This window comes from Mustela lutreola, chromosome 3 (genome assembly GCF_030435805.1).
Source record: "Mustela lutreola isolate mMusLut2 chromosome 3, mMusLut2.pri, whole genome shotgun sequence".
Classification (NCBI taxonomy): domain Eukaryota; kingdom Metazoa; phylum Chordata; class Mammalia; order Carnivora; family Mustelidae; genus Mustela; species Mustela lutreola.
The window spans coordinates 49,714,746-49,741,345 of NC_081292.1; the positions used below are offsets into that span (position 1 = coordinate 49,714,746).

General features: G+C 38.7%; 1 protein-coding gene across 1 annotated transcript; it reads right to left on the reverse strand.

Moving 5' to 3' along the window:
* Positions 1-754: 754 nt before the first annotated feature.
* CA3 (carbonic anhydrase 3) lies at positions 755-10,060 on the reverse strand. The gene is made up of 7 exons (XM_059166093.1): positions 9,927-10,060; positions 8,925-9,122; positions 6,835-6,953; positions 5,898-5,990; positions 4,798-4,860; positions 3,403-3,558; positions 755-1,385 (listed from the first exon to the last, which is right to left on the reverse strand). The coding sequence occupies exons 1-7, from the start codon at positions 9,958-9,960 to the stop codon at positions 1,266-1,268; spliced, it is 783 nt and encodes a 260-aa protein (XP_059022076.1). The 5' UTR covers positions 9,961-10,060; the 3' UTR covers positions 755-1,265.
* Positions 10,061-26,600: the final 16,540 nt, after the last annotated feature.

A 26,600-nucleotide genomic window follows, 5' to 3' on the forward strand; every position in this document is an offset into this window, starting at 1 on the left:
GAAGGTCTCAATGTACGGGGTTTTGTAGTGTTAGACTAGTGTTATCCAATGCACATTTAGAAAAATAAAGACGTAAAAGCTACAATCTGACTTAATTCCTTGCCCTTCAGTAGCAACCAAGGTATGGACCCCAGATTCCTAAACCCAACTTTGAGACTTCCGGAAACTAGTCCCCACTCTCAAATACATGGCCACCCATTCCTCTTCTGGTCTGTGATTTTCTCCGAGGGCCCCTCACTGATTCTTAGCTGTTCTGTGAGAAATGTAGCATCCGATTAAAATCAGAACCTGAGTCTGTTATCATCACCCGTCGGTTATAAAAACAAACTTACAGACTTTGCCATTCTTAGTTTTACTCCATGTCTGTCACCTCATGACCCTTTTCTTCCCTGAAAAACACAACACGATTTTTTCACTCACGTCTTTATTAGTTTTGATGATTGGTGCAACCGCTTTCACTTCAAGTGTAATCACTCGCTTCTTCATGTTCCAGGAATTATTATCCCACCCTCAAATTAGAAAGATATCAGAGGCGATTTTTATATTAATAAGCATGCAAAGAGAAAAGTAGTAAAATTGAAAATAAATGGCCCTCCTTCAGGGAAAGAAAAATGTTAGGATAAAGTCAGCCATCCTTATGAAGAAGAAATGCAGACACCGGATCAAATGTTTTAAACTCCTCGAGTTGAATGGGTTTTCCTTTCATTGATAATCAAAACAAGATCATCCCTACAGTACCTAAAGTTGTAATAAATAATGGACCGCTTGTTGGTTTTATTTAGGGGTTAAAACGCATCATTTCTTTGCTTGGTGTGCATAGTCATTTTAACTTCTGGCTTATGTTTAATTGCTCTATGATCTTCATACACATCCACTCCTACATACAGAAGTTTTTGTTATTTCTTCAAGAGACACAACTCAGAATACGAAAATAGTCAAACTGAAGTTCTGTGAAATTTAAGAAGACAAAAAAAAATGGTGCCCAATACCCATTTTTCTATATCTTTACTCTCCCACCTGTTTCTTCTCTGAAACCTTACTAACAATGCTTCTTTTGTAGGAAAGGTGATTATTACAAAGGCCAAAAGTTTTCATATTATGTCTTGTCAAAAGTAACTTTGGTTTCTCGGTTATTACACTCTGGCACTCATTGCGTGGTGTGGAAAGCTGAAATTTACTTGGAGGAAGGAGCACCAAGAGGAGACAAGGAGCCAAGCTCTCCAATGGCAGGTTTCCTTTCCTGAAGAGGGCAAGCTCCGGCAGCCTCATTTGAAGGAGGCTCTCACCACCCTGCCCTTGATCGGCTGTGGAGGGCGCCAGTTCCCCACCAGGGGCACTGGGGGCTCGTTCTCAGCACTGGAGAAGAGGCTCCGCAGCTTTGCCATCTGCAAGGGGCAAGGGAAGACTGTCAGCATGACACTCGGACCAACTGGACGCATTCGGTACGTGACAGATAGAAATTTCTGGCTTTTGGGGGGCACCTGGGTGGCTCCGTTAAGCGGCGTCGCCTTCAGCTCAGTTCATGACCCAGAGTTCTGGGATCAAGCCCCGTGGCAGGCTCAGTGGGGAGCCAGCTCAGTAGGGAGCCTGCTTCTCCCTCAGCTTGTGCTCTCCCTCCCTATCTCTGTCTCTCTCAAATAAATAAATAAAATCTTAAAAAAAAATTTTTTTTTTAATTCTGACTTTTTTTTTTTTTTCTTTAACTTATTTGACAGACAGAGATTGCAAGCAGGCAGAGAGGCAGGCAGAGAGAGAGGAAGGAAAGCAGGCTCCCTGCTGAGCAGAGAGCCCGATGCGGGGCTCGATCCCAGGACCCTGAGATCATGACCTGAGCCGAAGGCAGAGGGTTAACCCACTGAGCCACCCAGGCGCCCCTTTTTAAATTCTGACTTTTAAAACAAAACAAACCACGAAATCTGTTGGTTCAGAATTATCTGGTAATGAGTTCCTGTGAAATAGAAGCTTTCTGTACTTTTCTTTTCTTTGTTTTATATAGGATCACCATGCCCTCTGTCCAAGTGTTTCCTCCTGAATTCTGAAGCAATTATTTCAATTGGATGGGTCGTATGAAGTATATGCTTTATTTGGCAGGGGATGACAATACCGGCACAATTGATAAGCTTAACTGCCTTCGTTGTATAAGTTTATGGAGTCTCTATTTTTAAAAGACAGAAAGAGATTAGTCATACTATATTTAAAATTTTAAGAACATTTTAAAAGTTTTTTTTCTTAAGGGAAAGGAATATAGAAAGTTATCATCAGGGGTGCCTGGGTGGCTCAGTGGGTTAAAGCCTCTGCTTTCGGCTCAGGTCATGATCCCAGGGTCCTGCAATCGAGCCCCACATCGGGCTCTCTGCTCAGCAGAGAGCCTGCTTCCTCCTCTCTCTCTGTCTGCCTCTCTGCCTACTTGTGATCTCTGTCTGTCAAATAAATAAATAAATCTTTAAAAAAAAAAAAAAAGAAAAGAAAGTTATCATCAGTACCGTATTTCTACATGAAAATGTTTACAGCTTTCTCCTTAAGAAAATTTCATTCCTCCTTCAAAATATGTTTATGACTGAACCTGACCATTAAATCTGATCTTTTGATAAAAGTGATCATGTATATATTTGAGTCTATAACTGGCAGAAATATAAAAACCCCTGTCTTAAATATGGAAATGTACTAGAAAACTGACTTTACCATTAAAGTAGACATTCATGATCTACGGTGTGAGTTTCTGTGCTGCGTACTTGCTTTAATCTGTTCTTCTCCATATCTCTTCTTACATATTTTCTCCCAGTCTTTCCTTGAAAGTCTCTTTGATAAATGTTGCAAGGACATTCTTTAGATGAACACTAAGAAGAAAGTCCTGAGCAAAGAGGTCAAGAGGTGTTGGAAGCAGACAGACACTGGAATCTCAGCTCCTACACTTGGCTGTGTGATCATGGACAAACTACTTAACCTTTCTGAGCCACAACTTACATATCTATAGAACTGGAAAAATCTCAGATCCTCACAAAGATGTTAAATCCCTTCTGTTAGTATCCTTCTCCCCAGGCCTGTGTTTACAATCTTCTAACCAGTCCTTAGTAGTTGAGGGAGCTCCAAATTAACAAAAGCTAACTCATATTAATAATGTAAACCCTTAAGTGTTTCCAGAGCATAAACTCAGTCATTGTTCAGCATTCCAACCACCTTTAAATGATCTGTGTTTATCCTGGTACTTTTGGAAGGTAAGTTTTAGAAAGTTGAGCAAACTGTAATTAATCAAAGCAAACTCTGAAATGCCTGGTCATAGAGCTGGTCTGTAAGCATGCTTTTAGCAGCTATCCATTTTCCATTTGGCATCTATATCTTATACAGCCATTCAGCGATGCACGTTTGCATGTTGTCAAGTCTCTGTCTGGAGCTAGGGCTTACCTGGTCAGAGCTCACGGTGATGGGCTCCTTCAGCAGGAGCCACACAATGCACTCCTCACAGGGCGGCGTGGTGAAGGAGCCATGGTAGGTCCAGTAGTCCCGGCAGGCGGGGAACAGGCAGGATGGGTCAAAATGTGTGAAGGGTGCCTCCTTGCCCTGGGGGAGCACAGGGCACAGGCACGATGAGTAGGTGCACCCACACCGCCCACCCCAACGGTCTTGCCATTTTGTGAGATGGATTTCAAATACAATAAACAAAACAGATTTTTTTTTTTTTAATTTGGGAGTTGAACTCAGGACCCTGAGACTAAGACTTGAGCTGAGATCAAGAATGGAATGATTCACCAACTGAGCCACCCAGGCACCACAAGAAAATGGAACTATTAAATAAAGTTTATGCCTTTCAGAAATAAAAGTTAAAGGGGGGAAGCCAGTTTATATTTTGACTTTGGCACAGTCAATGTAACATTTTATTCCCTATTACCTGTCAGTAGAACTACAATTCCTCACTTCTCAAGGAAAAGAAGAAAACTCACATCTAACTATAACAGAAATGTTTCATTTCAGAAATGCTTAGGTACTCAATGATTTAAAAAAAAAAAAACAGGCTCACTTGAATATTATACTCAGAATACTTTGGTGGTAAAACTTAATAGCATTTGATTAGAATAGCTCCAAAGGCAATTTAAAGGAATCAGTTAATTAGAAGAATCTACTGTTAAGATTTAATAGCATTTGATTAGAAAAGTTCCAAAGGCAATTTAAAGGAATCAGTTAATTAGAAGAATCTACTGTTAAGATTTAAAGTATGCAGGTATCACCCCAGAGAGAAAGGGCAGCACCAGGACCCAAATGTTTAGTACTTCTGCAAGTATGTATGTGTGTTGGGGGGCAAGGCGGGTAAACATTCAACTTCTCTTGCATTATTCACTTCAGTAAGAAAGTCATTATCTGACAGACTGGGAATTTAATAAGCTGATATATGTAAAATTACACTAAAAATTATAAACCATACAAATATAATAGCATTTGTTTGTGGATATATGCTTAGTATATTCATCAGACATAGTAACAGATATAAACAATACACTTGAAAATGTAATAATAGGGGCACCTGCGTGGCTCAGTCATTGATAATCTGCCTTTGTTAGTGATTCCAGGGTTCTGGGCTGGCGCCCCCCCGCCCCCGCCTTGGGCAGCCCACTCAGCTGGGAGCCTGTTTCTCCCTCTGCCTGCTACTCTCCCTGCTTGTGCATGCTCTCTCTCTGAGAAATAAATCAATAAAGTCTTAAAAAAAAGAAAGAAAGAAAGAAAGAAAGAAAGAAAGAAAATGTAATAATGAAAAAATGACGTACCCTGTTTTATGTTCTAGGAGGAAACATGATTTATTTTTACCTTTGTCTTAACTTTGTCCAGTGCATCAAGGACCAGCTGGAACTCGCCTTTCTCGCGTCCTATCTGTAAGAAAATCAAAAACCAATAATTATATCTTTCCCTTCTTCATAATTTATGATTGTCTTGAAAACTAACTTTGATCCATCCATCAGCAACTAGTGATTACAAATCTGCCAGAATATCTTGTACTAAACAAAACATAAGTTTATTTCTCCCCCAAGATTTTAGGGTAGATATTTTCCGAACTAAATTTAGACTCCAGGCCTCTGAAGTGCAAACCCGCAAAATTATATGTTGATTTATTTCCATGTCCTTGATCGTCTCGCCCATCATCCTTTTTTTTTTCTTTCTTTTACAGAATTCAAGCTAGGATGGACTCAATGTATGCAAAACTAAATTTATTGTCCAGTCTGGAGTGCAGACCCACTCCACTTCCTGTTGTGTTGCATTCAATCACTGAAAATGAACCAATGAGTTCAGGACATAAAACAAATTAGGTCATTCAAAAAGAAAGAAGCTAGATTTTCACCTCTGGCTTAAAATCTAGATTGTGTTACCACTAAATTCATGTGTTAATGACACTAAGTCCCCTTTAAACCAAAGCTGGCCCAACAACACACACATTCCGTGGGCTATGTTAGCCTGGGATCATGTGAGTGGTGGCCGCCCTGAGCTGAGGGGATGTCCAGCCAGGGACTTGGCATCCCAGCAGTTTCCAACATCAGCTTTTCTGGTTTCCAGTGCAACTAAAGTAGAGTAACAGGAAAGAATAATGCAACAAGGCTGACTTGGCCCTCCCCACTACCACAACAAGCTCTTTCCAAGGCTCTGTCTCCATTGCCCCTCCGCACGTCCACACACTCATTCTGGAGAGAATTTAGAAGTGTTAGGGGGACTGGACTATGGTAAAAGGGACACTTTTGAGGGAGAGCTAAATATCTTGAGCTGATCTTACCAGAAATGTCTTGTCAGTTGAAGGAATAATGAAATTAATTCCTCTCTCCCTTTTAAATAAAAGGAAGGAGGGGAAACACATGCTATCCTAACCATCAATAAAGAACTAAATTTTGAAAGAAAAAGATGGTTAGTTTTTACCTCACCTTCAGAAAAATGCCAACCACAGCTATCCCATCAGGTTGCTTCAGAGCTTCTCCGAAGGTGTTATACTTTGGATTCCAGTGAACCAAATGAAGCTGAAACCATAGAATGCAGGTCATGAGGTAAAATTTCTAGAGTAAGAAAATACGTATAAAAGTGTTCACAGTAAACCAATAACTTTACAATGCTGACGTTGCCAGACATTCTCAAAGGAAGTCAATAGAATTTGAAATATCAACATGCAATATTTTGCTGAAATTTTTAGTGGGTTTAAATAAAAAGTGTATGAAATTATTATAAGTAGACCTAGAACACTGTAATAAGCAATGATTGAAAGTTGAACTTTCGTTAAACTAATTCTGTAACTTTGTTATGTAACTTTTCTGTGCCTGTTTGTATAACCTGTCTCATAGAGTTGCTGAGAGGATCAAATGAGTTCATATTTGTAAGCACTTCATAAATGTTCACTATTCTTATCTTTTCTCTTCTAGTCAAGACCTTGGCCTTTTTTAAAAAATTATTAAACCGTTATCCAGTTGTTGTTGTTTTTAGGATTTTATTTTTTTGCCAGAGAGAGAAAGAGAGAGCACAAGCAGGGGGAGGGGCAGAGGTAGAGGGAGAAGCAGACTTCCCCCTGAGCAGGGAGCACGTTGCGGGACTCCATCCCAGGCCCCTGAAATCATGACCTGAGCTGAAGGCAGATGCTTAACCCACTGAGCCACCCAGGCATTCCCGCTATCCAATTTCTTAATATAACCTTGAAAATTTTCATGCATGACACTAACCTACACTCTTAACCGTCCAGCCTAGAATGTTCGGCAGCTACAGCTTATGCTAAAAGTACTACAGCTCTTTTCACAACCTCGGGCTTGAAGTGGATGCTACTTTGTGGCTATTTTTCACTTCTCAGTTTTCACTTTGGGAGACAGTTGCTCCTACCTCTGCGGCATACTTGACTCCATCCACGGTGTGCTCAGAGCCATGGTCATCAGAGGAGCCCCAGTGAAGATGGAACTGGCGAAGCCGGTAGGGTCCAGTGAGAGGACCGCCCCTCAGCACTGCGATTCAGAGACACTAGGTCAACAGTGAACTCGTGCTTCGTTTACAGACTCCTACCTTAAACTCGTGCTCTTAGAGTCGAAGTTCGATGGGCAAAGGTCAGTCTGCTGGGTAGATTATATGGTTCTCAAGCACACTGGTCTCTTTCCCACGGGATATGTCAAAATAAAGGACTTCTCTTTTCTGTCTTGTTTTCTTTGCTTGTTTTATTATGCTTAAAGTGCCAATTTAACATGACAACAAAGTTCAAATGGAAGAGGGCAATAAGGATGCAGACAGTCAACAAATGAGTCTGTTGTGTGGAGTGGTGGGAAGAACGTGAGGGCTGAGAGCCAGAGGGATGTGGGTTCAAATCCTAGCTAATTGTGTGATCTCAGGTAAGTTGCTAAACTTCTCTGAACCTGTTTTTGCAACTCTGTTGAAGGCGATAATAATATCAACCTTTCAAAGCAGCCGTGAGGATTAAATGAGATTAGGGACTTTAAAGTGTTCATCACATTGCCCAGCACACCAATCACCATGCAAATGTGAATTTCTTCTCCATATCATGCCTCCAGCTCCACTTTTCTTTAAGACTACAAGCAAGAGCTTTCATTCACTTCTAACTTGAACTGTGTCTGTTGGAATGAGGTAAAAAGGAAAATTTAGACATCTCCCAAGCAATCAATAAATGTGGACAGCCAAACGAGGTAATTCTTGGTAGCATTAATGTTTGAGTTTGTTGTCCAAATACTTCACCGCATCACATTACTTTGATCTCACTTCATTTACCTGGGGAGTGAATTAGGCCTTCAAATATTTTCTGCAGGACATTGGAAATTATGTACCTCCCTCCCCCTCCCCAAATCAAGATTTAGCAACATAAACTAGATCAAAACAGAATTCAGAATAGCTATTGACCAACTCTTGGTGCTGAAATGGCAAACTGAAAGCCCATAATATAAATCTAAAACAATAGAGCTAGACTTGGGTGAGCTTAGTCATGTAGAAGTTAAGTGGTCTGATTCACAGCATTTTTCTGGTGCAAACACTAGAACAGTTACTTTCTGGTCATAGGAGTTCAACTGATTAGGATAACTCCTTTGGAATAGTCAATATTTCCTCATCTCCGCTTACAAAAATGATATTCTCATGAGGGTCTAGAAATAGGTATTGTTTAATTTTGTCATTTATCCTTCAGAGTGGAACTTGATTTAAATGGAGAAGGGGGAAAAAGTAACAGCAATATGAAATTATCATTTACGAAAATAAAATTTCTATGATATTCATTACTTGGAGCCTCCTAGCAGGTAGGAATTATGCCACTATTGCTCTCTACTATAACATTACTGAGAATATTTATTTATGTACATCAATAAGAATAATTTTAACCTTTTTACAAATGTGGTTATAAGAAAAAGTATTATTGTACATCAAGCACCAAAATACTAAAGGTAGATTCTTTCTAACCTCATTTACTTTGAAATAAAGTATTTCTAAGTAGTCTGCTTTTATTTCATTGATTTTCTTAATAGTGTAAGTAAAGAGTTTTTTAAACATGGTGACTTTTCCTTTTCATGGCACAGAAATCACAACTCACGAAATTGTCAGGAACTTCAAAAATACTCACCAAAAGGATTAATCAGAACCCCACTGAAGCCTTGAAGACAGTGTTCTTGACTCACATAATGACCTCATTCTTTCCCCTGGATTGGCCCCCACCCACATACCAGGGGAGAAAGTGTCTACATTAGTGTTTCTTTGCTGGGTTCCTGGCTTTGTAGAATGGAATCTCTGCCACACAATGGGAATGGGAGTCTTGCTCTCCAGACTGTGTTCAGAAACCTCAGGTGTAGGCCATCCAAATGGACATTCATTTAGACTCATTGCCATCACCTCTTCTCACTAATTATTTCTGTATCATCAACCTCATTTTTGCCAATACGGGCATCGAAAACGTCCCTGTGCCTCTACCTAAGTGTCATACTTACTTGACCTATCGAAAGTATCATCAAACACAACCCTGCAGGTCTTCCCATTGTTCAAGATGCTCTTGCAAGAGCCAGGATCGTAAGACGCTGACCATGGCTGCAGAGAAGGGTCGTGCTTGATGTCTTTAGTATGCAGTTCGATGGGCGACTGGTTGTCTCCCTTGGCAATGGGATAAAGTTCATGCCAGTGGTCAGGACCTAGGAAATCAAGTTGACAGGACTGATTCATTTGGTGGCACATTCCAAGCCCTCTTTCTAATCGACTAAATCAGCAAAATACACAGAGGCTAGTCGGTGATTATGCAAAGGTCCTGGTTTTCAGTTTGGGCAAGACAAGGCTTAGCATTTAAGACCTTTTCATTGTTTCCTTAATAGTGTACCTAGAAATTATATTTAACTAAGCGTATTTCCCCTGCTTGCTCAAGAATACAACCCTGAAGGCTAATTTTTGAAACGCACTTCGTCACACGTTTTACCAATGATATCTTCCACCATACAGCTGGAAGAAATAACCTGACCACATATGGTTTTCAAAGCACACTCCTATTATTTATTTAGTTATTTATTTTTTACTATGGGTTAGGCAGAAACCAGTAGGCAGAGCAAGGATCTTAAATTGACACCAGGTTCAGAGAGGTGAACAGCTTGCCCAGTATCCTGGAATAAGGGACAATCAGAACTGGACCTTGGGGTGGTCTGATTTCTAGGTCACAGGCAGTGTGATCTTGGGTAAGTTACCCAGCCTCTCTCTGCACTTCAGTTTCCTGCAGCGGAAGTAATAAGGGCTTGATACCAGGGAGAACTACATGAGATAAAGGTAAAAGGGTCAGCAGCTTTGGCACTTGCTAAGTGCTCAGTAAATCTTGGTTTCCAAGGACTCCTCCGCCTATATTTTCCCATGCACTCCCTAGAGTTGCTGGCTTTCTGTGCAATTCCAGGGGATCCTCCGACACCATCCCGGACAAGGCTGGGGTGCTGGGGCCGGCGGCTGCTCGGACTCACCGTTGTGGCTGGCGTAACCCCACTCCTTGGCCATGGTAGTCTTTGTAGGCACTGGACCGCAGCTGACTTTTGTCCCCCGAGTTGTGCAGCCTCCCTTCGAGCCCACGCCTTTTATATAGGTCCCCAACACACTGCATGGCCTTATTAGGTCAGCGAGGGTGGGGCGGGGGGGCTAAACTGGATTGGGGTGGTATTTGGGAGGCGGGGTAGGGAAAGCCAATGAATTCCGAGAGCTAGACAGCTGTCGGGCTTGGGGGTGGGGGGGTGGCGGGGGAGATGGGCGGAAGGAGGCCCCCACCCTCTCTCTACCCTCTCCAAACCTCGGCGCCTGGCTCTCCTACCTCTCCCTCCCGCCTCCTGAAGCTGCCTGGCTTTCTAACGAGTGGCGCGGACGTGCAAAAATGCGGGCGACTTTTGCTTCATCCTTCCTCCCTCTTCCAGGCTTTTCGTTGTTGATTTTGCGGGAGATGGGGGATCCGACCAGTGCTTAGCCACCAGCTAAAATCTGCAGCCCCGCGGCACTTGTAGCCTCACTTGCAAGTTGCTTTTAGCGCAGGCTGGTTGTCTGGCTGCGGTCTCTGGACGCTTCTGCGAGTTTATTTCGCTCCAGCGATCCGATTACGGTAGCTGGAAAGAACAGGTCTGTTTGCCTGACTCGTGTTTGACTCCCTTGCAGGCAACTTGTAAAATCTCAGGAGCAGAGGATGGGAAGAAAGAGGCCGGGAGGGCAAGTTCTAGAACTCCGCTATCCTTAAAGAGATTGACAAAAGCTTGTTCTTGGAACTGCGCCAGGCAGCATTTCCTAACCTAGCGGATTCCTTTGGTCTGCAGGACGCTGAGAGCTAGATCTCTCGGAGAGCTCCGGGAATCCGGGAGAGGTCTGCATCCCAGGCTGACATTGAGCAGGAGCCTGGGACTGACTTACCTCTATTGTGTGAGCTGTACTATTCTGGAGTGTTGGAAGGCCGCAAACATAAAATGAGTCATGGTGTTTAAAATGCAGGACCTCTTTCCCCAGTACATAATGAGAGATTAGAAGAAAAGGAAGAGGAAAGGCTTCCAGAATTGTTTTGTGTGTGTGTGTGTGTGTGTTTTTTTTTTCTCCCCACTCAAGTTGTTTTATAATATGACCCATGCAAAAGGAGAGAACTGGCATATCCAATGTGCACATGTCAGAGATATATTTTTAAATGTTGTTATGGTTTACATTGAAGAAGTCCGTGTAGTAGATCTTTATAGCTCTATTAAGAGTATGTTGTAAATTTCTTCTTTGTTCTAGGTTAATAATAATTTTATTCATAAAAAAGACAGTAAAGAGACTTAAGCCCTGTTCAGTGCTATCTTGAACGAGGTTGCAATATAAATTTCCTTAATTACTTTGACTTTTATTGATGCTAGTATTTTGTATTTGGAGATTACTAAACTTGAAAAGGGAAATCTCTCATCATGGTAAAGATAGCTCATCCCCAAGGCATGTGGAATGACTGACCACACTCATAACCTGGACGCCAAGGGAGTCATTCCCCAGCGTATTTTTGTGAGCAAGGATCATTTGATCCACACAATAACAATGTGGAATCAACTGAGATCCTTTGGAAAATCCAAGCAAACAGCAAAGCAAATGCCCTTAGACTCTGAACTCAATTATGTCAGTGGTGGATCAGAAAGCCTGCAGGTTTGGGACCTCTGTGGCCAATTCTGCTTTACTGCGATAGTGTGGTGCTATAGTTGTGGTTAATGGAGGTGTTTTCTATTTCTTTTTGAATGCATACTTATTTGTATCAGTAAACTATGATCTTTTTTCAATTCATCAAATCACTATAATCTCTCTTTTTCTGGTGCGTGGGGCTAAAGGTTGTTAACTACATTTCACGTTATTGGTATAGTAGTAATACAGATAAAGTGATTTTTTAATTGATGTATAGTTGACATACAATATAATAGTAGTTTTGGGTGTAGAGTTAGTTTGTGTGCAGTGACTGGACATTTACAGACATTATGAAATGATCACAATGTGAGTATAGTTACCATCTGTTCTCATACAAAGCTATTATAATATTAGTGACTATATCCCCTCTGCTGTACTTTTCTTGCTTGTGGTTTATTTATTTTATAACTGGAAGTGTATACCTTTTAATCCCATAATTACTAATCTACTGCCCTATCTCTCCACACTAGCAACCCCTGGTTTGTTTTCTGTATGAGCTGTTTCTGTTTGGTTTTGTTTCTTCATTTGTTTTGTTTTTTTAAATTCCACAATAAGTGAAATCATTTAGTATTTGCCTTTCTTTGTCTGACTTATTTCACTTAGTATAATACCTCTATGTCTATCATGCTGTCACAAATGGCAAGATTTCATTCTTTTTTAATGGCTACATAATATTTCATCATGTATATCTCCCATTATTTCTTTATCCATCCATCTATTGAAGGACACTTAGAATGTTTTCATGTTTGGGTTATTATAAATAATGCTTCAGTAAACATAGGAGTATATATATCTTTTCGAACTAGTGCTCTTGTTTTCTTCAGGTAACTACCCAAAGTGGAATTGCTGGATCATACATTTTTTGAGGAATCTTCATATTGTTTTCCATAGTGGCTTCACCAAGTCACATTCCCACCAACAGTGCACAAGAGCTCCCTTTTCTCCACATCCTCAACAACATTTGTTATTTCTTGTCTTTTTGATACTAACCATTCTAAATGGCATGATATTTTATCTCATTTTTGATTTTGCATTTCTCTGGGGATTAGGGATGTTGAGCATCTTTTCATGCATCTGCTGGTCATTTGTACATCTTTGGGGTAATGTCTGTTCTGGTCCAGATAAAGTGTTTAATAAAATCTTTATACCAGGGGCCCCTGGGTGGCTCAGTGGGTTAAGCCTCTGCCTTCAATCAGGTCATGATCTCAGGATCCTGGGATCGAGCTCCACTTTGGGCTCTCTGCTCATCGGGGAGCCTGCTCCTCCTCTCTCTCTCCTACCTTTCTGCCTACTTGTGATCTCTCTCTCTGTCAAATAAGTAAAATCTAAAAAAAATAATAATAATAAAGAAAATAAAATAAAATCTTTATAACAAGCAAGACCAAAAATCTGGGAATTCATCATATTGTTATTGTTTATGTATAGAAGGAATTTTATTTTTTTAAAGAGTTTATTTATTTAAGAGAGAGAGCACAAGCAGGAGGAGGGGTAGAAGGGAAGGGAGAACCAGACTCCCCAAGGAACGGGTAGCCAAAGGGGTAGGGGGTGTTTGATCCTAGGACCCTGGGATCACAACCTGAGCCAAAGGCAGACACTTAACCCACTACGTCACCTGGGTTCCCCTGTGATGAAGGAACTTTGTTTTATTTTTTTAATTTAAGTTCAATTAATAAATAAGTTAATTAATAATCAATCAATCAATAAGGGTATTATTAATTTCAGAGGTAGAATTCAGTGATTCATCAGTTGCATACACCACCCAGGGCTCATTACATCAGGTGTCCTCCTTAATGACCATCACCCAGTTAGCCCATTCCCAAGCCCCCTCCCCTCCAGCAACCTTTAGTTTGTTCCTATGATTAAAAGTCTCTTATGGTTTGCTTCCCTCTCTGGTTTCATCTTGTTTTATTTTTCCCTCCCTTCCATTATGACCGTTTGTTTTGTTTCTTAAATTCCGTATATGAGTGAGATCGTATGATAATTGTCTTTCTCTGATTGACTTATTTCACTTAGCATAATACCCTCTAGTAAATAGTAAGACTTCAATTTTGTGTTGGCCGAGTAATATTCCAGTGTGTGTGTGTATGTGTGTGTATCAATCACATCTTCTTTATCCATTCATCTGTCGATGGACATCTGGGCTCTTTCCATACCTTGGCTATTGTGGACATTGCTGCTATAAACATTGGGGTGCAGTTGTCCGTCCAGATCACTTTGCTTCTATCCTTTGGGTAAATACCTAGTACAGAAATTGCTGGGTCATAGGGTAGCTCTATTCTCAACCTTTTGAGGAACCTCCACACTGTTTTCCAGAGTGGCTGCACCAGCTTGCCTTCCCACCAACAGTGTAAGAGGGTTCCCCTTTCTCCAAATCCTTACCAACAATGTTGTTTCCTGACTTGTTAATTTTAGCCATTCTGGCTGGTAGGAGGTGGTATTTAATTGTGGTTTTGATTTGTATCTTCAGTATACTTTTTGATACACAGGTTTTTAAAAATGAGATCAAACTGCTCTAAATGGCATTCGGGATCTTCAGAAGTCAACCCTCCGTACTTTTTAGCTCTGTTCTATCCTTTCCTTCCAAAGTTTCCCACCCTCCAATTCAAGGCCACACCACTGTTAGAATTGTGTTGTTTTGTTTTTTTGTATTATTTTAATTTTCTCAGGGCGAGGTTTGGGGTACTGTTTCCAGTGCAATGTAAATTATATTTTGCTTCTCTGGGAAAAATCAAACATCAGCCTCACCTCTATAGAAGCTGGAAAAACCCAATTCCACTTCTGGCTCTTCCTGTAAAGCATTGTTCCCCTAGGCTGGTCAGCTAACTTCTCAGAATAATAATAACTGCCCTGGACACTTACTGGGTTATTAGCAACAAACAAAATAATAGATGTGAAAGCACTATACTTCTATATATATGAACATATGAAACTAATATTTCATATTTATTATTATTATTATTATTACTTTACAAATTTAATTAAATTAATGTTTAAACACTGTAGAGTTCGGGGGGCATCTGGATGGCTCAGTCAGTTAAGCAACTGACTCTTGGTTTCGGCTCAAGTCAGGATCTCAGGGTGGTGAGATTGAGCCCTGCCTCAGCCGTCCCCCATACCCACCACCAGTGAGGAGTCTGCTTGGGATTCTCTCCCTTTCCCTCTGACCCTCCACCTATTCCCCCCATTTGCTCTTTCACAAGCTGTGGGAAAATAAATAAATAAATAAGAGCTGTGGAGTTTTCATGCAAGAAGAAATTCAAAGCATCATTTATAGAAATGTAAGGCACAAACTTGATAAACTTAAAATCATTGCATCTTAAAGACATTAAATAGATTGATTTTCATCAAATTTCTGAATAACAGAACCAAAAACTACCTGCATCAACTGTTTTTTTTTTTTTAAGATTTTATTTATTTATTTGACAGAGAGAGAGATCACAAATAGGCAGAGAGACAGACAGAGAGAGAGATGAGGAGAAGCAGGCTCCCTGCTGAGCAGAGAGCCCAATGCGGGACTCAATCCCAGGCCCCTGGGATCATGACCTGAGCCAAAGGCAGAGGCTTAACCCACTGAGCCACCCAGGCGCCCCGCATCAACTGTTTGAATGTTTAATGTCATTAAATATTTATTTTTCCAAAATTAAGTAATCAAGACTAATAGGAATCTTTGCATTAGCAGCGTATGCTACACAGCTATTTAATTATATCTATTCTAAATAAATAGTAAAATTTAAATAATCTCAAAAAATTTATGTTGTCATAATCACACAATTTTCAATATTTTCTAGCTATAATTGATGTGTAGTTGACAAAATTGTAAGTTATTTAAATGATTTATATTTATATTTAAATGATAATTTGATATACATATACATTATGACAAAGGATTCCTCACATCTAGTTAATTAAATATCCACCACCCTGCCTATTTATCTTTTGTGTGTGTAAGAGAACATTTAAGTCTACTCCCTTAGCAAATTTCAATTATCCAATGTAGTGTTATCAACTATAATACTATATTATACATTAGATCCTCATACTTTATTCATCTTACAGCTAAAAGTTTGTATACTTTTGCCAACTTCTCTGTATTTCCAATTTTCAGTATTTGAAAAGTAAATTTCTTTCTGTAAGAAAAGCTACTTAGTATCTTCATTTCCTCTAGTGTAGATACTATTGACCCTAGTATGAACTATTATTTTATGTTCCATTAAGAAAAAAAAAATGCTGTCAATTAAACCATCACAGACTACTTTTAAAAAATCCTATTAATAGTGTCTTAGCATGCCTCATCCCCTAGACTAAAATGTGATTAATTCTTACCTGTTGTCTTTAGAAAAAGTTATTTCAGCACTTCACATTTTGCCTCCAAATGGTAAGGTAATGGACATTGGGACTCTTTCCATAGTTTGGCTATTGTGGACATTGCTGCTATAAACATTGGGGTTCAGGTGCCCTTATGACCTGTGAACTACCCTATGACCCAGCAATTGCTGTACTAGGTATTTACCCAAAGGATAAAAGCAAAGTGATCTGGATGGTCACCTGCACCCCAATGTTTGTAGCAGCAATGTCCACAATAGCCAAACTATGGGAAGAGCTCAGATGTCCATAGATAAGGGCTATCTTGTCATCTTAAAAGAGATGTAATTTCTGTTTAGAATCAGCTTTATAATATTGTTACTTTGTTTTACACAATCTAATAGGTCCTCTTGATTTGTGATGTTTTGGGAAAAAATAATTATTTTCTATGATATAATGTTAAATTAGCTTATCAGTTACAGTCAACCAAAATCCCTACATATAGTTTGGTCTTTAGCATTTAAATAAATTAAAACTGGTATGAAATTTTGGTGTAAATTTTCTCAAAACAAAAACTTTCTTAGTTGACAATGATCACTGTAGAGAAAAATGCACCTCTGAAACACAATAGGGTAAGCCACACACTCCTCAAAGTGATTATAATACATACTCACTGGTATGAGGCAGAAAATTAGGAAGGGGGAAATTTCACCAGAAGAGCAAAAAGCTGCACTGAGTTATTGCTCTTGTGTGACATCAGCTATTTACCTTCTAGGTCTATGTATACAACAAAATTTTTACTATGACTTCTTTGAAATGCAAGCTCAGTTATCTCCCCAAGAAGAAAGCATAGTATAGTAGTCTCAGAATTTCCTATTGAAAATGGAATATAACCAAATGAAATGTATTTGTATGGCATATAAAAGTGATCTGCAATGTACGGAAGAACAAAAGCTTCTTTCTCAGGGCTGTGAAGGCATTTCATGTCTCGTTCTTTAGAAGGAGAACCGAATTATTGCTGGTTAATGTTTATGATGTCAACAACATGGAAAAACTGGAAAATGTAACCATACTTCAGGGCCAAGAAAGTTTCAATCTAAACTTGATACATAAGAAGGACAGACAAAACCAGTGGGAAAACAATGGGCTGGTTGGGGAATAACATGGCCAGAGGCGAGGAGTACCGCGCTCCCGTGTGGAGACCATCTCTCCTGCCACCTCCACAGTTAATCCCTCATCAAACACCGATGTTATACTGACATTAACTCTTAGGACAGTTTATCCGTCTGCAAGATCAGAGCTTGAATCCTCAAGGGTGACCGTTCTGACCAGATTTTCAGTTTTCAGTTTCACAGTTAGTGATCGTTTAGTATTGACCTTAAAGATGTTTTCTTTTCAGAAGATACCAAGGAAGGGGTAGAGAAGACAAACAATTCACGCAGAGAAATCTCCATTCAAATGAGATGGATGAATCTTGCTGTCCCTCTTGGGCAGAAGCACACACATGAATACCTTGCTCACAGCCAGACTGATGCACGTGGCTCCTCCAAAATAAACAGCGCTGGACTCTTTTTTGGCAACCATTGCATTCAGACTCACAATTACTTTTCTGAGGTATTCTTTTTTCACACAGGGATCAGAACTGAGCCTGAGAGGAACAGCTGGTCGGATCTTTTCATCTTTGGCCTAAGTCACAAACTTCCCACATTGATATTTGATTGAGAGATGAGTAATGGGCATTGTTACCTGGGGCTCAGTGCTCAGATTGGCAACCAGCAACACTGCCTCGTCTGGGACAGGGTGATGAGAGAAACAAATGGCAGCCTAGTATGTCTGATATTATACAAGCTCTCCCCTTGCCATAATTAAACAATGGCGTGAGCTCAAAACTGAACTTGGAAAAAAAATTAATTCCTCAGTTCTGAATCAGGAAAAATCATTTCTTCACACTTTCACATTGCTGCAATGCTGTGTTACTAAAATCTGTGTTGATTTTTTAAAGGTATATTATCTAAGGAAATAAAGAAGGATCTCTCTTTGGCAGTGGTAAACTAGAAAGAGTTGTCCATTATTACTTGCCCTGTAGAGAATTTTATTGTTCTTTTAACAAGGATAAAGTAATAAAAGTTACTTAAATATAAGTGTAGAACTGCATGGAAAATATAAATTATAATAATGTATTTCATAAATTTAATGTACTTTGATGAGCACATATCTTCAATTTAGATTTTACTATAGGTATAGATAAGACATGTCACAAGTCTTGGCATAAATCCTATTTCTTTGAAATTGTTTCTTTGCCAAAGACCAGACAGAAACTCTGAGGTTACTACCTTCCACACCAGAATTTCTAAGTCACTGCATTGCAGAAGTGTATTTACTTTGTTCAGTGACTGGTTCAACCCTTTCTCCAGCCTGTGATACAGGTGACTAATCACAGTAACTATTACTTCTGAGGTTCTTATTAGTGCATTTGACATACCAAATCAATTAAATTCCAAATGGAATAATATTTTATCAAAATCCAATAGGTTCTTTAAATATATCAAAAGAATATAATTGAAAAAAATGTCACTTATTCACATATTCAACACAGATATTTAATGCCTGCTATCTGGTCTAGGTGCTAGAGATATATTAAGAAGGAAGAGAGTGCCCCTCATTGAATTCACAGTCTAGTTGGTGGTCCCAACAAAAAGGGAGGAGACAATAACCACATGGCTTCTAAGGAATAATTCACTGGAGAGACTGGAAAAGAGGCATCTTCTGTAGATATGATTCATAAATGAATTTCCTAAGAAGTTGAAATTAAAGAACTAAAGCATAGAAAGGCATTAACCAATGGAAGAATTCAAGAAAGAGGACTTTAGGTGGAGGAAACCCTAAGAACACTATAACTGGAGGGTAGTAATTCCAGGAGAGGATGTTGCCAAGTAGTGCGGCAAAGGATGGTAGAGGCCAGGCCAAGGAGGACATGGTGAAGAGCGGATCTTCCCCTTTGGCGCTATCAGTGTAATCCTGATGAAGGATATGATCAGATTTCCTTTGCAGATCACTGACATGAAGTGAAAGTAGGTGTAGAAAGCTAGCGGGAATACAATTTGCATTGTTACGATTCTAGTAAAACATTTCCTTCGAGTGACGAATCTACAAATCTCAACTCGAGTTCATGATACCATTAGTGAAATGTGTCTGTCTGCACATGAAGGAAGAAACAAGACACAAAACTCCGTTCTGTTATTCAACATGATCACCATTAAAATAAGACAGTGAAGGGGCGCTTGGGTGGCTCAGTGGGTTAAGCCGCTGCCTTCGGCTCAGGTCATGATCTCAGGGTTCTGGGATCAAGCCCCGCATTGGGCTCTCTGCTCAGCGGGGAGCCTGCTTCCTTCTCTCTCACTCTGCCTGCCTCTCAGTGTACTTGTAATTTCTCTCTGTCAAATAAATAAATAAAATCTTAAAAAAAAATAAGACAGTGAAAATACAGAACAGTGACTGTTTTACTCTACAGTAGGGGATAAGGAGTAGTTATCAGTGAGAGATTCAGGGACCTAATAGATCAGTGCTCTTGCCCCTGGTGACCTCCGTTTTATGACTTCTCTTAAAAAAAATATATATATCTAAAATGTGAGTAGCCCAGAGGAGAGAGGGAGCTAGAAGTTCTTCAGTCTGCTCCCAGCTAAAGGAAGACCGCAAACTTGGTTGTAGCCGCTAATGCAAGTTTTTGTTTGTTCATTCAATTGCTTTTATTTATGTATTTGGTTAATTAGCTTTAAAATAGAATTAAAGATACCACAAAGCATTGCAATTACGAGTTAGAGCTGCGAGTTCCAGAGACCTGGGCGCCAACCCTCAGCTCTGCCACATACTAGAACCAGGAGCTTCCCTGATCATCTGCTTCCTCATCAGCAGAACTGGTAGAATGGGAATGGGTTTGTTTTACAAATTCAGATGACACGTGTAGAGTACTTAGAAATACTGACTGGTGTTAATAAGTATTCAGTAACTAACTTAAAAAACATAGAAACATAAATTAGATAAAATTTTATCCTGGATGATTAACTTCCAATTAAATGGAACTTCATGAAGGCAGAAACCAGGACTGTTTTACATATATATTGGGCTTATAAATCACAGGCCCAATACCAAGCTCAGGGCTTAACATCAAGTAGCCGTGTAATAAATGCCATGGAAGGAAGGCAGGTAGGCAGGCAGGTGAGAAGGAAGGATTCAGGGAGGGAAGAAGAAAGGGAGGAAGGAAGGAGAGAGAAGGGAGTTTCTAATAGAGAGTGAATTGTCTCTTTCCCATTAAGAAAAAGCAATTATTTCTATTCAAACCTATTAGATAAAAGACTGAAACATGTTGAAGATTTCTTGAGATAATATGGAACTAGAGCTGTGTGTGTATGTGTGTGTGTGAGAAAGAGAGAGAGAGTGATATGTGTGTGTGTGTGTCTGTGTGTGATGCACCAAGGGTATTGTTTTTATGTATAGAGTGAATTCTAGTGTTTGATTTCAACTTCCAAAACATGCCTCCACTTTATCCACTTGTCTCCATTTCCACTGCTATCATCCTAGTCTAAACCATAGACTTCTCATCTGAACTACTGATCTCTCCATTGTGTACTGGGATATGCTAAACTCCTTCCAGCCACAGGGAAGCCTCCTTCAGCTTCTGCGTCTTCTGTAGAAAGCACTTTTCCCCAGGGCTCTTTTTCATCATTCAGGCTTCATTAGAAAGGTCACCAATTCAGACCTTGGGCCACTCCATCAAAGTGGATTCTGCTTAATTTTTATGAGAACACCAGATGTATATTCTTCCATCTACTTATCAAAATCTATAATAATTTCCTTTATCTGTTTGCTTCGAAAAATGAATGAAGAATGAATGAATGGGGCATCTGGGTGGCTCAGTCAGCTCAGGTCATGATCTCAGAGTCCTGGGATCAAACTGTGCATTGGGCTCCCTACTCAGTGGGGAGCCTGCTTCTCCCTCTCCCTCTCCCCCTCTCCCCACTTGTGCACCCACCCTCAAATAAATAAATAAAATCTTTCTTAAAAATGAATAAATGAATTTATTTCTGATATGATTGCCTTGCAGGTACTCTGAAATAGATAATAATTTATTGAAGCAAACCGCTACTGACCTTTCTCCCTTCCAAAGACGTAAACTTTGTGGTGGGATCTCCAAATTGAAGTTAAGCACATGATTTCTCCAAACAGCGTGTTAGAGAGCACCTGTTATGCAAGTTGCAGGAAAGTTGTCAGCCTAACCCAGAGTAATTACGGTAATTTCCATCCCTTAGTCCATCCATTCTTTGCTAGGCATCTGCCAGTATGGCATGCATATTGGAGTCCCAATTCAGGAATGAAAATCTGAAACCAAGCTATCTGCTTTTGTGTACTCTGGCACTGCGTTATTTAAGATGATCCAAGAATGAAAATATGAGCTAAGCTGTGTGCTTTTTTAAACATTGAACGTGTCAATCCTGAAATTCCACTAGACAGGCATTTACTTTCCACAAAGGTAAGAGTTCCTACTGACCTTGAGTTATTCAGATGTCTAACAGTACAACACTCTGAGCAAATAGAATGTGGACCAAATGATCTCACAATCACAATCAATTATAATTCATGAACTAACCTAGAAATTAAGAGTTTTTAGGAGACCACTTAAGATCTGAGGCTCTGAAATCACCGCAAGCTCTTAAACTTACAAGCCATTTATCTTTGGGGAAATCGCTTTTCCTGTCTAAGGCCCCAGTTTCCTTGGTAATAAAATGGGAATAATAAAATATTTCATTACAATCTTGTTAGGGCTAAATATGATAGTGCATATAGAATAGTTACTAGAGTAGCTTTCTTAATACATATTATTGGCTTTTTGAGTTCAGATGGGTCTTATGGGTCCCTGAGTCCAAACTTCAGTGAAATTCCAAGAATCTCCAATTTACAACAGGTCATCCAGACTCTTCGTGAATGAGTCCCAACAGTGACTGCTCACTAAATTATGAAGTAGATTATTCTATTTTCCCGAATCCAATTATTTGCAAATAGTTGATGCAATTTTCTTATCTCATTGAGTCCTAATTCTGTTAGAGTAAACAGAATTAGATTAAACCATCAGCCTAAAGATATCCCTGCAAACCTTTGAAAATAGCTATTCTACTTTTCTTCTCTCACCTCGCCTGCACTGCCCAAGTTTTCAGATTAAGCTAAGCATCTCTAGTTCCTCACTTGGCCCAGTGTCCAACTCTCCTGATCTCTCTCCTCTGAACATACTCCTCTTTGTCAATCCTCTTCTAACAGCTGAACAAAATGCTTCAGAATTTGTCTTACAAGAGCAATGACCAGAAATACAATTCTATTCCTTTTCCTGGCCACTACATTTCTTCTAATGCAGGATAAGAATGCCTTAGCTTTTTTGGCTCCCACCTTTGGATCATAGTGAGCTTGCTCTCAATTAAATATCCAAGTCTTTTTCATGTGGATTCCCGTTAAGCCAGTTCTCCCTGCATCCTGTATTAGGATCAGCCCCTAGTTCCAGTCTGATGAAATCTTCTTGAATCCTGATTCTTTCTTTGAGTATATCAGCTATCGCTTCCAGCTTTGTGTCAAAGGCAGTTGTGGTCAGCTTGCTTTTTGTGTCTTCATTCGTGTTGTTGATAAGGCTATCAAACAGAATTTGCCATGGAAAGAAACTTTTGCCCACTCTGGGGATGTCCCTCCAGCTTGAGATCAGTAATGGATTAATATTCTTTGCATGTAGTTAATTCAAACCTTTGTGAATCTCCCTAATTAGTGTTAACCATTCTTACCTATAAGCATTTTGCTGTTGGGAGTGTGATGTAATGAAACAATATTACTGGGTTCAAATCCTTGCTTTGTTACTTGCTACCAGTGTGCTATTGGGCCAGTTATTTAACCTCTCTGCACTTCTCTTTCCAAATTTACAAAATAGTTTTTTGTAATAAGCTAGTTCCACAATGAATTGTGTCATATTGATCAATGGTTCTCAAATAGCCAGCATACTTCAGGTACATTCTTAGTAAATTTTCAGCGAAAAATAAATTACTGAATAAATAAATGAGCCACGTTAAGTCAAATTAGTTATTTAAATCAAGGTACATTGTTTACGTCTATGTTACTTCTCTGATCTATTTGTCTAGTCCACATATGGAAATGTGATAATAAATGAGATTAGTAAAGTACTATTTATTCTTAAATGATCCATTGCTAACTCCTAACATCACTACAGTCTTCATTGTTTATTGAGTTATAGTTTACATATTATAATATTCTCCCTTTTAAAGTGTACAATCCAGTGGCTTTTAGTATATTTACAGTGTTGTGCAAACCCCAAAATCTAATTTCAGAAATTTTCATCACCCAGAGAAGAAATCCCGTACCAATTAGCAGTCACTCCCCATTTCCTCTAAAGCCTTCAACTCTAGACAACCATTAATCTACTTTTTATTTCTATAGATTTGCCTATTCTGAGCATTTTGTATAAATAGCATCATTTAATAGTTTGTCTTCTGTGATTGTATCCTTTCACATAACATAATCTTTTCAATGCTCATCCAGGTTGTAGCATGTATCATTACTTCATTCGTTTTTAGTGCCAAATAATATTGTGTAGATAGATGTACCTTGTATTATTTATCCACTCATCAGTTGACAGACGTTTGAATTGTTTCCACTTTTTGGCAGTTAGAAATAATGCTATTATGAGCATTTGCATACCAGTTTTTGTATGGACATATGTGACCATTTCTCTTGTATGTATACACATGTGTAGAATTGATGGGTCACAGGGTTGCTCTGCTTCATCTTTTGAAGAGTTGTTTTCAAACCAGTTGCACCATTTTACATTCTCACCAACCATGGAAGAAGCTTCCAATTTCTCCCCGTATTAGCCAACACTTGTTATTTTTCAACTTTTTGATTATAGCCCATTTATTGGTGTATAGTGGTATCTCAATGAGATTTTGATTTGCCTTTCAATAACGACTAATGTTGTTGAACATCTTTTCATGTGCTTATTAGCCATTTATAGATCTTCCTTGAAGAATGACTGTCCAAAGTATTTGCCCATCTCTCAGTTGCATTATTTGTGTTTTTATTGTTGAGTTACAAGAGGTCTTTAATATTCTGGATACTAGTCCTTTATCACATGTATGATTTCCAAATATGTTCTCCTGTTCTGTGGTTTGTCTTTTAATTTTTTTTTTGAGCATTTCTTTTGAAGCACAAAAATTTTACACTTGATGAATTTCTACTTATTTATTTATTTTTATTGCTGTTATTCTTGTGATTTTAGTGTCATATGTAAGAAATCCCTAATCCAAGATTAGAAAGGCTTATGCCTATATTTTCTTCTAAAATTTTTACAGTTTTGCCCTTAAATTTAAATCTTTTATTCATCTAGAGTTATTTTGATATATGGTGTGAGGTAGGGTTCCAACTTCATTCTTTTGCATATGGACAGTTAATATTACCAGCACCCTTTGTTAAAAAGGCTATTCTTTCTGCATTGGATATTCTCAGAACCCTTGTTGAAAATCAATTGACTACAAATGTGAGGTTTACTCCTGCACTTTCAAGTTTCTTCCTGTGCTCTGTACTATCCTTACACCACTATTACATTGCCTGGAATATTATAGATTTGTAGTAAGTTTTGAAATTTGATAAGTGTGAGCCCTCCATCTTTGTTTTTGTTTTTTTTTTCAGGTTGTTTAGGCAATCCCTTTCTATCTGAATTTTTGGATCAGCTTGTCCATTTCTGAAAAAAAAAATAAAAGGCAGCTGAAATTGCACTGACTATATAGATCAATTTGGGGAGTATTACCATCTTAAGTTGATATCAACAATATCAAGTCTTTTAATCCATGAACATACAATGTCTTTCCATTTATTAAGTGTTTAATTTCTTTCAGTGATGTTTTGTAGTTATCAGAGTATATATGTTGAACTCCTTTTAATTGATTTTCTTTGTAACAATTTTATTCTTTCTGATAATAGTGTAAATGGAATTTTTAAAAATTTTATTTCAGATTGTTCATTGCTAGTGTATAGAAATATATCTAATTTTTGCATAATTATCTTGTATGTTGAAACCTTGTTGAACTTGCTTATTAGCTCTGATAGTTTTTTTTTCTTTTTTATTTTCCTAGGATTTTCCATATGTAAGATGATGTCCTCTACAGACACAGATAGTTTTACACCTTCCTTCCACTTTGGATGCCCTTTATTTCCCTTTCTAGCTTAATTATGGTAGCTAAGTCTCCAGTACAATGTTGACTCATATGTTGAATGCTGAAGTGGTGAGAGTAGAGAGATTTGCTCTTTTCCTGATTTGGGGGGAAGTTTCCAGTTTTTTGCCATTAAGTATAGTATTAGCTGTAGGTTTTTGCAGATGTCCTCTATCAAATTGTGAAATTTTCCCTCTATTTCTAATTTGTTGAATGTTCTTTTGTCAAATGCTTTTCTGCATGTATTTAAGTGATCATCTAGTTTTATCCTTTATTCTTTTAATATGGTGTATCACGTTGATTGATTTTCATATGTTGAACAACCTTGCATCCTAGGATAAATTCCACTTGGTCAAGGAATATAATCTTTTTTTTTTTTTTTAATGTAGTTGAATTTCATTTGCTACTAACTCAATGAAGAATACTTTCCAAGTGGCCAAAGGATGATATTATAAAATCATGCATGGGTAAATGATCTATTCAAAATAAAGATAGGACATGAATTTTAATGTAACAGAGCATGAAAAGCTTATTAATATAGTTTAAGATTCTACACTGAAGCTAATCTTTAAGAATTTGCTGAGTTTTAGGAAAATAATTTTAAAAACTCATAATTACATGAAAAGGCTATTATACTATAGTCAGTTTTGCTTTAATGCATGTTTTGAAAATCCAAATTTGTTCCAGCTGTAACCATTAGGTGAATGCAGAATCCACTGAATGGCCCTGTGTAGGAATATGTAAAATATGTAAAATGTATCCAGGCACACACCTCATAAGTATGTTGGACCACCACATCCACCCGTTCACATAAAAAAAAAAAGGTTCTTTTTTATTTCAAATGATTCTCCTGTCACTAATACATAAAAACCCTCAAGCTCTAAGCCTTCTGATGGACCCATGGCTCCTGCCCTAAACTTTCTTCAATATTTTCATTTCCTTTCAGCTTATTTTATGATTTTTTCTCCCTTTTTTTCCTCTCTTCATCTATTTTGTCTTTTATCTTTTTGCTCACTTTCTCTGGTACATCTATGGTAATGGGCGTGGAGCCCAAGCAGGCAATCCAAGTGGAAGTGTAAGCACCCATTCCTACATGCAAATATCGGGTATTTTTCAAGTTACTGTGTGTATTATAGTATTTATTCATTTCTTAACCATTTAACATGTGTAACATGTTGGATTATTTTTTGTCTTCTAACCTGTTTTCTACCTGTTATTATGTGTCACTGAGAAGTTTATTATGAGTCACTGAGAATTTTGTACCCCTAACTCTATTTCCCTGTCAGCCTTTTGGGATTTTTATTGAGGTGAAGTTCATGGAACATAAAATTCACCATTATAACCATTGTAGAGTGTACAGTCTAGTGGCTTTTAGTACATTTGCAACATGTGGAACCATCACCACTATCT

Coding starts and splice junctions, on each gene's coding strand:
- CA3 (XM_059166093.1), bottom strand. CDS start 9,960: ATGGCCAAGGAGTGGGGTTACGCCAGCCACAACG. Junction 4,861..5,897: donor TGGTTGGCATTTTTCTGAAG/GTGAGGTAAAAA, acceptor ATTTTCTTACAG/ATAGGACGCGAGAAAGGCGA. Junction 3,559..4,797: donor TGGACAAAGTTAAGACAAAG/GTAAAAATAAAT, acceptor GTGCTCCCCCAG/GGCAAGGAGGCACCCTTCAC.